The sequence below is a fragment of the Entelurus aequoreus genome, linkage group LG14 (genome assembly GCF_033978785.1).
Source record: "Entelurus aequoreus isolate RoL-2023_Sb linkage group LG14, RoL_Eaeq_v1.1, whole genome shotgun sequence".
NCBI lineage: Eukaryota > Metazoa > Chordata > Actinopteri > Syngnathiformes > Syngnathidae > Entelurus > Entelurus aequoreus.
The window spans coordinates 12,077,110-12,089,773 of NC_084744.1; the positions used below are offsets into that span (position 1 = coordinate 12,077,110).

A 12,664-nucleotide genomic window follows, 5' to 3' on the forward strand; every position below is an offset into this window, starting at 1 on the left:
GGCCTACTGAAAGCCACTACTACCGACCACGCAGTCTGATAGTTTATATATCAATGATGAAATCTTAACATTGCAACACATGCCAATACGGCCGGGTTAACTTATAAAGTGACATTTTAAATTTCCCGCCACACTTCCGGTTGAAAAAGCCTTCGGAGGATGACGTATGCGCGTGACGTATCCCGGGGAACAGAGGTATGCCTTCCTCATTGAATACAATACAAAAAAGCTCTGTTTTCATTTCATAATTCCACAGTATTCTGGACATCTGTGTTGGTGAATCTTTTGCAATTTGTTTAATGAACAATGGAGGCTGCAAAGAAGAACGTTGTAGGTGGGTCGGTGTATAGCGGCTGGCTGTAGCAACACAACAAGGATTACTCACTTGGATAGCAGACGCGCTAGCCGATGCTAACCGGCCACCGCACGGATGATCGGGTGAAGTCCTTCGTCGCGTCGTCGATCGCTGGAACGGAGGTGAGCACGGGTGTTGATGAGCTGGGCAGATGATGGCTGGCTGGCGTAGGTGGAGCGCTAATTTTTTTATCATAACTCTGTGAAGTCCGGTTGCTAAGTTGCTAAGTCAGCCTTAGCGTCGTTAGCAACAGCATTGTTAAGCTTTGCCAGGCTGAGATCTATTAACCGTGTAGTTACATGTACATGGTTTAATAGTATTGTTGATCTTCTGTCTATCCTTCCAGTCAGGGATTTAATTATTTTGTTTCTATCTGCATTTGAGACAGATGCTATCACGTTAGCTCATGCTGATTAGCATGAGCTTCGTCTATGTATTGTCGTGGAGATAAAAGGCACTGAATGTCCATTTCGCGTTCTCGACTCTCATTTTCAAAAGGATATAGTATCCGAGGTGGTTTAAAATACAAATCCGTGATCCACAATAGAAAAAGGAGAGAGTGTGGAATCCAATGAGTCAGCTTGTACCTAAGTTACGGTCAGAGCGAGAAAAAAAAAAGTATTTCACTGCATTCTAGTCCGTCACTCTAACGCATACTTGCCAACCTTGAGACCTCCAATATCGGGAGGTGGGGGGGCGGCGTGTTTGGGGCGTGGTTGGGGCGTGGCCAAGGGCGTGGTTAAGAGGAGAGTATATTTACAGCTAGAATTCACCAAATCAAGTATTTCACATATATATATATATATATATATATATATATATATATATATATATATATATATATATATATATATATATACATATATATATATATATATATATATATATATATGTATGAAATACTTGACTTTCAGTGAATTCTAGCTATATATATATTTTATTTTAATTTTATTATACATATAAATAAAAGACATACTTGAATTTCAGTGTTCTGCACAGGCTATCCGGTAGGTGGCAGTATTGTCCTGTTTAAGAGTGTCACAACATTGCTGTTTACAGCAGACCAACTGCTTTACAGTAGACTAAACGTGACTGCTGTTGTTGTGTGTTGTTACCGCGCTGGGAGGACGTTAATGAAACTGCCTAACAATAAACCCACATAAGAAACCAAGAACTCTCTCTGCTTGTTGTGCACTCTACTAAGCCATAGATGTTATGACGTCATTGGGCAGGCAAGCTGCTGGGAAAGCGGACGTGAGAACGGCTGTTTCCACTCAGGTCCACATTGAGCTGGAGGGGGCGTGGCCTCCAGCTTCGGCTGAATACCGGGAGTTTGTCGGGAGAAGGGAGGTTGTCGGGAGAGGCGCTGAATACCGGGATTCTCCCGCTAAAAACGGGAGGGTTGGCAAGTGTGCTCTAACGTTCCTCGTCCACGAATCTTTCATCCTCGCTCAAATTAATGGGGTAATGGTCCGAATAGCTCTAGCTGCGTTGAAAACAATAGGAAAATATGAGGGAGTGAACAACTGACAACGTCACGCTACTTCCGGTAGGGGCAAGGTTTTTTTTAATCATAGACCAAAAGTTGCGAACTTTATCGACGTTGTTCTATACTAAATCCTTTCAGCAAAAATATGGCAATATCGCAAAATGATCAAGTATGACACATAGAATGGATCTGCTATCCCTGTTTAAAAAAGAAAAAATCATTTCAGTAGGCCTTTAAGTGCTATGAGCATGTTTTCGTTTTTTTCCAGTAGTAGTTATTTCTTAAATAAATAATTTTTGTACCTGCAAGCTTAGAGGCTAACCTTTCCTGTGATAAAATGGCAACCAAGGTAATCAAAAAGGTTAACCAACGAACGAGATTTCTCTACAGAATTTCCTCTCTGGTCAACAAAAGCACCTTGAGGATTCTGGCGGGAACTCTCGTTCAACCCTTTTTCGATTACGCATGCACCTCCTGGTACACTAGCACCTCCAAAACCCTCAAATCTAAACTCCAAACATCTCAGAACAAGCTAGTCAGGTTACTTCTAGACCTCCACCCCAGATCCCACCTCACTCCTACCCACTTCTCTAAAGTGGGCTGGCTCAAGGTGGAGGACAGAGTTAAACAACTTGCACTGAGCCTAGTCTATAAAATCCGCTACACCTCCCTGATACCGAAGTACATGTCAAACTACTTCCTTAACGTAAATGACCGCCATAACCACAACACCAGGGGGAGCTCCACTAACCACGTTAAACCCAGATTCCGAACTAACAAAGGTCTTAACTCATTCTCTTTCTATGCCACATCAATGTGGAATGCGCTCCCAACAGGTATAAAAGAAAGGGCATCTCTATCCTCCTTCAAAACCGCAATAAAAGTTCACCTCCAGGCAGCTACAACCCTAAACTAACACCCTCCCCGGATTGCTAATAATCAAATGTAAACAATCAAATGCAGATACTTTTTCTTTTTCTTATGCCTTCTGATCTCTCTCTCTCTCTCTCTCTCTCTCTCTCTCTCTCTCTATGTCCACTACTTGATGTCCATATCCCCCCCCCCCCCCACCCCCCCCTCCCTCCACACCCCTGATTGTAAATAATGTAAATAATTCAATGTGATTATCTTGTGTGATGACTGTATTATGATGATAGTATATATGATAGTATATATCTGTATCATGAATCAATTTAAGTGGACCCAGACTTAAACAAGTTGAAAAACTTATTCGGGTGTTACCATTTAGTGGTCAATTGTACGGAATATGTACTTCACTGTGCAACCTACTAATAAAAGTCTCAATCAATCAATCAATCAGTCCGAAGCCCGTCTGCATCCCTGAGAGAATCGAACACCCGGACCTGGTCGTCACAATGACGTTGCACGTGCGACATTATGTGACGTATGTAAGAAGGCGCGCTTGTTTTATGTCTCTGTGAGAAGGAGAGACAAGAAAGAGTGAGGAAAGCCTGTAGTGTTATGCCCGCAGCTAAAAGCAACTGCATGAGAACGTATACTCGAATGCTCACGAAATAGTAATTTTCTACATCACACAGAGACATACCCGCGATATAGCGAGTATATTCCATATATTGCCCAGCCCTCGGCCCTGGTATCAAAATGAATCAAGCGTGGCCGCCAGAGTGGTATTCAGCGGCCATGTTGCGGCCATGTTTACGGAAGTAAACATGTCTTCCACTCCAGTAGGTCCTCAAGGAGCTGAAGCGGTGCCACACTCAGACCCCTCATGATCGGGTTGTGTGCAAATTTAGCAATTTTTACTCAATAAAATGTTAAAAAGTGATTTTATTCATACAGACAATACATTTATGACACAGTTTAACGACAGATATTGATGTATGTTTTTATTATTGAATTACAGTATATTGATTATTATTATTTTATTATTTATTATTATTATAATGGTGTTATTATTCGTTTCTTTTGGTTGTTTTTTTCTGCGCCTCACCTGCCTACCCTGACCGCACGTCCCTTGTGTACACTAACTCGTAATAGTCATTTCTCCTCTTCTTTTGTAGAAGCAGACCTGCGAATCGGCGAGCTGCAGTGGGGCGACAGCGGGCTGTACTACTGCAAAGTGGTCATTGCGAATGACCTGGAGGGCCAGAACGAGGCCCAGCTGGAGCTGCTGGTGCTCGGTAAGAAAAGGGACACTTCATTAGATACAGGAAATGATTCCTCCTTTACAGTACACAAAGGTATTCATTTAGTTACACCACAGCAACTGTAGTTATGTTGTGGCCATTTAGCGTACATTGCTATTGTCTTGGCATTCCAGTTGTCCACACAGCAGCTTCCATGGAGACGGCCAAAAAGGTCTTTGGCAGGACTCCCTTTGTTTTTGTTTGTTTTTGGACAGCCATCATACTTGATATAAGTTTGCCAACTATTTGTTGAGTGAAGTGTCTCAAGAACATGTGCTTCCCTTATGAATGTGTCACCATGGCAACTATTTGTATTTCAAGTAGCTTTGGGGTGTGTTCAGTGTGACTGGTGACGAAAAAGTTGTGTACCGTGAAGCTCGTTGTGTATTTGAGTGATTCAGCCGTCACCCTGCTGAGAACTAATCAGATTACTACCACCAGACAAAGTGGGTGGGGGCCTTGAAATTGTGACAATAACACCATGTGCTGTTGGCTTTTATTTTGAAAGATCATATATTGTAGTATTTTTCCATTAATTTAAATTAGAAAGGTGCCACTAGAGTGTATTTAAATGGTAAATGGGTTATACTTGTATAGCGCTTTTCTACCTTCAAGGTACTCAAAGCCACATTCACACACACATTGATGGCGGGAGCTGTAATGCAAGGCCCTAAACACGACTCATCAGGAGCAAGGGACACAACGGACATGACTAGAGTGGCGGAAGCTGGGGATTGAACCAGGTACCCTCAAGTTGCTGGTACGGCCGCTCTACCAACCAAGCCACGCCATCCCCTTTAAATCTAGGGGAACTGCATTTTCCTCTAATGTTATATTTCTCCTCTTTTGTAGAGAAGAATTGTTGTACATTCTTGGGTAGCAGGTTATATTTTGCTTTGTACATAATTTTAGCTGTTTGCAAATGCACCAAATCGTTGCATTTCAATATTTTTGATTTAATAAATAAAGGGCTCTTATGTTCTCCATATCCAACATTATGTATTATTCTCATTTATCATTTTTGTGACAGTTAGTGAATAAAGCGCACATTTGTAGTTGTTTCCCCATATTTCTACACAATAACTCAGATATGGTAACACTTGTGAGCAGTAGAGAATATGAAGTGCTTTTTGGTCCAGAACATGTTTTGCTTTATTCATTATTGACGTGTTTCTTGCTCCTTTATGTTGTATATTTTTTACATGAGGTTTCCAGTTCATTTTCCATCCATCCGCTTATTCCCCTCGGTGTCGCGGGGTTTATCATCCATTATTACACCCCAAAATGTGTTTTCTTTTATTCTTTCAGTACCTACTCTGTCTATTTGTATTTGTGTTTGACTTTCCGTTGCACTGTTACCGAATAGTATTATTTTAGTTTTACTGAGATTTAAAGATAGTCTGTTTTTGTCAAACCACCTCTTTAATGTATTAGTTTCTTCTCTTTTTATTTGTATTAGCTTCTGTGTGTTCGCTCCTGATCAAAACGCAGTCGTGTCATCTGCAAATAATACTAACTTTAAGTACTTTGTAACTTTTCAAATGTCGTTTTTATGTAGATTGAACAATTTAAAATATATATAGATTGAACAATTTTGGTCCCAGTATTGATCCTTGAGGTACGCCACAAGATATTTTCAGCTCTGTAGAAGTTTGTTCTCCTATCTTCACATATTGCTTCCTGTTGGTTAAGTAGCTTTTTACGCAGTTCAAGACCAACCCTCTGATGCCATACCGTTCTAATTTGTTTATTATGATTGATTGTTCAAATGCTTTTGTTGAATCTATAAACACTGCAGCAACACATGTTTTGCTATCTATTGCATTGGGGATCTTTTCCGTTATTTCGATTAATGCCACTGATGTTTTAAATTGTTGGTTCTGTATCCGTTTTTGATTGTCTGTGAGTATTTCATTTTTATTTATGAATTTGTCCAATATGTTGTTAAACAGTTTTTCAATATTTAAAAAAAAATGGGGAAGTAGAGAAAAAGATTTGTAGTTTGTAAACTGGCATTTGTCTCAAGTCTTATAAATTGGTACGACTTTTACTATTTCATTTTATCTGGGAATTTGCCTGTTTGAAATTATAGATTGCTGATTTATGTTAAAGGTTCTTCAATAACCTTTTTTTCGTTTCCATATAAATTCCGTTACAAATCAGTTGCGGTCTTGGATTTAAATTTTTTACACAATATTGATTATTTCCTCTTTAGTCACACCTTCGTGGAACATCGAGTTGGGATTTTTGTCTATAGTGTCATTCAAGTCCTCAACTGACTCTGGATCTGGAATATTTTCCACCAGATTTGGTCCAATGTTCACAAAATACTTATTGAAGCTTTCAACTACTTCATTCATATTGTAATTTTTTACATTTCCGTCTGAGAAGCATTTAGTGTAATCCTTCTTAGCACCAACTGGGACAAATGATGATCCAAAACCTTATATTTTGGGCCTGAATATACAGAGTATGTAAGGTATTCTTTCTTTTAATCACCTATACAAATTGTGTGTATTATAGTGGCATTAGTCATATTGTACTGAATCGACAAGCCGACTTGATTCTGCCTTCCCTTGGTGGGTGTCCAGTTAGACCAGGGGTGTCAAACTCAAATACAGAGTGGGCCAAAATTTCAAACTGAACAAAGCCGCGGGCCAAGGTTGAACAAATTAACCTTTTAATAGGGACCCAAACAAGTTTTGCATTGAATATTGAACAAGCAAGGCTTATATAACTTTATAGTGACATGCAAAATCCAGTTTCAAATAATAATAATAATTATCAATGGCATATCAAATAAAATGTAAATAAAAATGTAATGCCTCTCTTCTATGTGCAGCCTTCTGAGGTAAATATCAAAATATACTTTTTCCACAGGCTAATAATACATTTGAAAATAAAATAACAATAATGAAAATACACCCCCGCTACCACCAGACCTCCCCCCCCCACACACACACCTTGTAGCGTCCCGTAAGAGTTAGTGCTGCAAAGGGTTCTGGGTATTTGTTCTGTTGTGTTTATGTTGTGTTGCGGTGCGGATGTTCTCCCGAAATGTGTTTGTCATTCTTGTTTGGTGTGGATTCACAGTGTGGCGTATATTTCTAACAGTGTTAAAGTTTTTTATTCGGCTACCCTCAGTGTAACCTGTATCGCTGTTGATGTAGTATGCGTTGCATTCATTTGTGTGTGCATGCAGAAGTCGCACTGGCTGACTGGCTGACTGGCTGGCTGGAGTTTGGATGACTCCCGGGAGGGTTGGCAAGTATTAGAATTAGTGGTGAATGCGGTGGCGGGCCAGCTGTAGTGTTAATTTGATATTGCCTCAAGGGCCAAGTGAAATTTGACGGCGGGCCAAATTTGGCCCGCGGGCCAGAGTTTGACACCCAGGAGTTAGACGAACACTTGTCCTAATCAATAAACAGCAGCTCACTTTCTGATTCCTTTTATCGTACATTAGGATTGCCATTGTTGTACTAAGCAACAAGGACACCGCTTTCCCATGTTGCACATGCATCATAAATCCCCTTTCACACAGTGTTGGTTGAAGTCTAACTCCTGAGTTGTCTCTCACACTGCTTTGCCTTGTTTCCAGCTACATTGTTTAAAATGAAAATACCAACGTATTTAGTCGTTTTTCTTTTGGATACATTTTTTTGCTTTGACGTTTACTCCCTCTTCTTCTGCTTTCCCATTTCTCCATCTTTCAGCCACACCCTGCATAACTCCTCCACTCTCCCTCACGTACATTCTGGCCAGTCACTTTTTTATCTCTCTAAGAACAACAAAATGAGGCATTGTTTCACTTTAGTGCCTCAATAGGACGTCAGGTTAGAAGAGTTCCCACGATAAGTTGCTTCATGCGTGTCCTAGTTTACAGACGACACCCCCACACCCTCTTTTGTGCTTTAAAACACTGAAACCTAAATTCATGGTTTTTCCAGCATGGGGGAGGGCTTTGACATCATTATATTTTCATTAAGTTGACATTTTTGACAGTATTTCCCAAACTCTTAAGAGATGATTTTGTTTTCTTAGACCTTTGGAAAGCAACCGTCTATATTTAACATATTTTGTATGAGAAGTTTAAAAAAAAAATGTTACTCTTACTTAGGTTGTTGAGGGTTTAAGTGTCTAAATTCAATCTAAGTACAAAACATTCAAGAAATTCTGTAATTGCAGTATTATCATTGCATTTCTTCTATTCTTTATACTACCGGTATTAAGTAGTGTCATTCTAATATTAAGTAGGGTCATTCCAGTTCAGGGGTGTCCAAATTGCAGCCCAGGGGCCATTTGCAGGCCGCAGATAATTTTTAACAGCCTTAACAATACGAAAACATATATAAATAAAAAGTGTAATAAAAGAGCCAATGGGTGTAATGTTACAGGGAAAAGTTAAAATGTTGATGGTAATAATAAAAAGTTGACATGCAGGCTGTTTTTTGCTTTAAAAAAAATGAAAAAGTGAAAAACAACAAAATGGCCCCCGCTTCCTTGGATTTTTCAGCCTGCAGCCCTGTTCTAGTTTAATTGGAAAAAAAAATAAAAAGGACATTTTAGTACATTTTATGGCATTAAAATCTGTGGCTGTAACACTAGCTTCCAAATAAACGCCAAGCAATAAGTACAGCAATAAAGAATTCTTAAGATGGCCTTGTGGGCCATGTGTTCGTAATATACACTATTTGAAAATGAAACGTTATATTTCAATGCCGTTTAATGACTGAACGATGCATGGATCGCTACCAATTAAATCTCTCACTCGCAGTTTGTTACCATTTGCCTGAGCTTTTTCTCTCCTCGCTTGCTGCTTCCTGTGCTGGCCTTCACGTTTGCTGTCTTATCTCTGCAGGCAGGACAGCTCAGAAGGACGATATTCTACCTGAGTTTGATGTGGAGATTATGCCAGGTACGCTCACTCACCTTCCTTTTAACACTTTTCACCTCTGTTGCGCAGCATTTCCCTAGCTTTCCTCATCAATTTAACCACCTGGCTTTTTTCCTTTTTAATCTAAACTCTTTGTCCAACCAAATTGGTGGCAGACAAATTGATGATGTTCTTTAGAATTTGAATTCTATTAGGCACAGGGCCCAAGCTACTACGGTTCTGTGAGCGGGGCCAATTTATCCCACTATTAGGCTATTCCAGGGGTCTGCAACCCGCGGCTCTGGAGCTACATGCGGCTCTTTCATGCCACCGCCGTGGCTCCCTTTGGCTTTGAAACAAAATGTCAACAAATGATGGTTACTTAATTAATTACATTTATTCAGTTATTTTTAATCTACCAGTTGTTATTTTGGAGAGTTCTGGTATCTTATCATATGATAATAAAACATTTTGATATATTGTCGATCGAAGGTAGGTAGGTAGGTAGGTAGGTAGGTCTTTATTGTCATTGCACAAGTACAATTAAACTTTGTTTTCAGCACAAACCCGTTCAAGATAAGACAAACAGTGTACAGGGTGACAGAACAGGAACGCTGATGGGAAAACGGTAAACTCTGGGGGAGGATGAGTGAAAAAAATACAATCTAGACTGGGCTCCTAAGAGGGCCCAATCTGGAGTGGGAAAAAACCTCCATAGCAAATCGCATATACATATTACAACATACATCTCGAGACTTGCAACAGAGGGGAGGGAGTGGGGGCTACGTTGGCAGGCTGCAGCTCCTCTGGCGCTGCCCAGCCGTCCATCACCCCTAAGGGATTCGCGTATGTCACAGCCCCTGCGCGTCATCTCTTGCTGCCAAGCAATTGTATTGTTTTTAGCTAGCAATGGACGGATCAAAAAAGAGAAACATTTCTGATGAAAATAGAACATTTAATGCTTCATGGACAGATTAATTTGCTTTCATTGACGACGAGGTTGTTCTTTTCCCTTTTTAGTCAAATGAAATATGCCGCAGTTGTATGCCTTCAGAATATTGGCGCGACTTGATTTTTTTCAAATTCATTAATAAGGGAAGGACCAGTGTATTTTTTTTACAATGTTCAAAATAATTTGGTGATTTGCTTATACCCATAAATGAAATGTGAATCATTGTCAAGTGTTTGATTTCATAAATTCTATAGCATAGGTGTAACGAAACTATAAGTGGTGTTATCATCTTTTTAGGAATCGAACAGAGTTTGCGGCTCTAGTTGGGTTTTATTTAAGGGGAAATGGGCTCAAATGGCTCTATGTATGCTGAAGGTTGCCGACCCCTGGGCTATTCCAACAGATGTAAGCTTGTGTGGCTGTGTGATTGTAACCTGAGTAAACATCACTCTTTGAGCCCGTAGGAGCGGTGCTGGACTGTGGGATGATAGCCCGGGCTTTTAGCCTACTGGCTAGTGCTGCTTGTCAGTCATTAGGTGTGGACGTGGGATCGAGTCTGGGCTGTACCGTGCACGTTATATATACAGTGGAACCTCGATTAACGAACTTAATTGGTTGTTGAACAAGGTTCGTAAATAGAAACGTTTGTATAATAAAGAACATTCTGCTTAAGAAACAATGTAAACATTTATAATAGGTTCCAGTCTTGGCAGAAGTCCATATTTTAATACAAGTTAATACACTTTGAACACAATATAAAGCGCTGTAAATCATATAAACATAACAAGGGGGGTGATGGATTAACTCTTTATTTAATAACAAAGTCAAAACAACAACTAGCCGAACTGTCCCTTTTCCTATGCAGCCACCCTGCCGACACGTACACACACAGTCACTATCCCTGTGGTGCACAAACAGTTTCAAATCACAAAAATATTTTACTTTAACAGCCAGGTCGCTACAATATTTAGGAATAAAAAATAAAAAACACTTTACCTTGTTGGTTAATCTTCTTGGTTTTCAGGGGAAGAAAGTGAGAGGGGGAAGGGGTAGGCCGTGTCTACAACGCTGTGGCTATTCCCTGGGTGCCTATTTCTATTTGGTCTGTGGTACATAAAATTGGAAAATTAATGAGGGGTATGTAAATGGAGGTTCCACTGTACTTGTTAGCGTTTTGTGTTTTCCACTTTTTAATGCCCTCCAAATCTCTAAAGCAGTGGTTCTTAACCTGGGTTCGATCGAATCCTAGGGGTTCGGTGAGTCGGCCTCAGGCGTTCGAGGAGGTAAAGACACATCCGACTTATCGTGTAAATAAAAACTTCTCCCTATCAGTGTATTATGGATACCCCCAAACAATGTTCCCTCTAATTTTCCATCTGATTTGCAGGTTGTTTGATTGATCGATTGAAACTTTTACCAGCAGATTGCAGAGGAAGAGAATACATTATACGAAACAGTACAGTTTACACAATACAATACATATTCCGTACAATTGACCACTAAATGGTAACACCCGAATAAGTTTTTCAACTTGTTTAAGTCGGGGTCCACTTAAATCAATTCATGGTAATGTGTGTAAGGTGTGTAATTTGTTATGAGTTCATGCACTGTGTTGGTTTTGTTCTTTGAACAAGGTGATGTTCATGCACGGTTCATTTTGTGCACCGGTAAAAAAAACATATGACTTTTTCTTGAATTTGAAAAAAAACCAAACAATTCTTTTTCACTAAAGAAGGGTTCGGTGAATGCGCATATGAAACTGGTTGGGTTCGGTACCTCCAACAAGGTTAAGAACTACTGCTCTAAAGTAATACATGTGTAATTCCCCCACAACCATCTTGAAGGGCTTTGAGGAAGTGTGCTGTTAAGGTTGGACTTACAGATAGATGTTGGATAGGAGCTTTTTTTAGTTTTCTTGGAGATTCCTAACTTGGAGTGTTTGTGTGTCTACTTACAGAGTGGGCGTTTGTCGGCTGCGTGGCTGTGGGCAGCTTCCTGTTTCTGCTGCTGTTGGGTATCTGCTGGTGCCAGTGTTGTCCTCACTCCTGCTGCTGCTACGTGCGATGCTGCTGCTGCCCCGAGACCTGCTGCTGCCCCCGACACCGTACGTTACAAAACATCAAAGTTGCGTCTATTCGAGGCCCGCATGGGTCTTTCAACGCTGTATTGATTCTCATGCAGTGTACGAGGCGGGGAAGAAGGCCAAGACTGCTCCGCCCGCTCCGGTCCCCGTGTATCCCTACTACATTCCTGGCGTTCCCGCCGTGATGCCACTCGCCCCTTCATCCCACATGGACCCAAAAGTGGTCACCGTCCCCTCTATGGAAAATAACCTAGCTGGAGGTGAGTACCAGACAACAAAAGACATCTCAACTAACACTTTCATTGTCATCTCCAATGGTGCTCCAAAGTGTTAGGTCATCATCAGATCTGTTATTTACAAAGCAATAATACCCATATCCCGACTTTGGACAGCCAGCGCTTCATCCGTGGCCGTGCTCTGCCCCCCTCCACGAGGGAGAGGGGGGCAGAGCAGAAAAGAAACGGCAGATCAACTGGTCTAAAAAGGGGGTCTATTTAAAGGCTAGATTTTACAAATTAGTTTTAAGATGGGACTTAAATGCTTCTACTGAGGTAGCATCTCTAACTGTTACCGGGAGGGCATTCCAGAGTACTGGAGCCCGAATAGAAAACGCTCTATAGCTCGCAGACTTTTTTTGGGCTCTGGGAATCACTAATAAGCCGGAGTTCTTTGAACGCAGATTTCTTGCCGGGACGTATGGTACAATACAATCAGCAAGATAGGATGGAGCTAGACTGTTTAGTA

General features: G+C 40.7%; 1 protein-coding gene across 4 annotated transcripts in view; it reads left to right on the forward strand.

Annotated features, from left to right (window-relative positions):
- LOC133664368 (immunoglobulin-like domain-containing receptor 2) overlaps positions 1–12,664 on the forward strand; it is a 48,898-nt gene that overhangs the window by 23,668 nt on the left and 12,566 nt on the right. For 3 of the 4 annotated variants that reach the window (XM_062068922.1, XM_062068924.1, XM_062068926.1), the window contains exons 3-6: positions 3,887–4,006; positions 8,871–8,927; positions 11,795–11,941; positions 12,019–12,180. In XM_062068922.1, coding sequence (XP_061924906.1) covers positions 3,887–4,006; positions 8,871–8,927; positions 11,795–11,941; positions 12,019–12,180 — 486 coding nt within the window. The remainder of the gene's footprint in view (positions 1–3,886; positions 4,007–8,870; positions 8,928–11,794; positions 11,942–12,018; positions 12,181–12,664) is intronic. The other variant, XM_062068923.1, reaches the window with a different exon arrangement.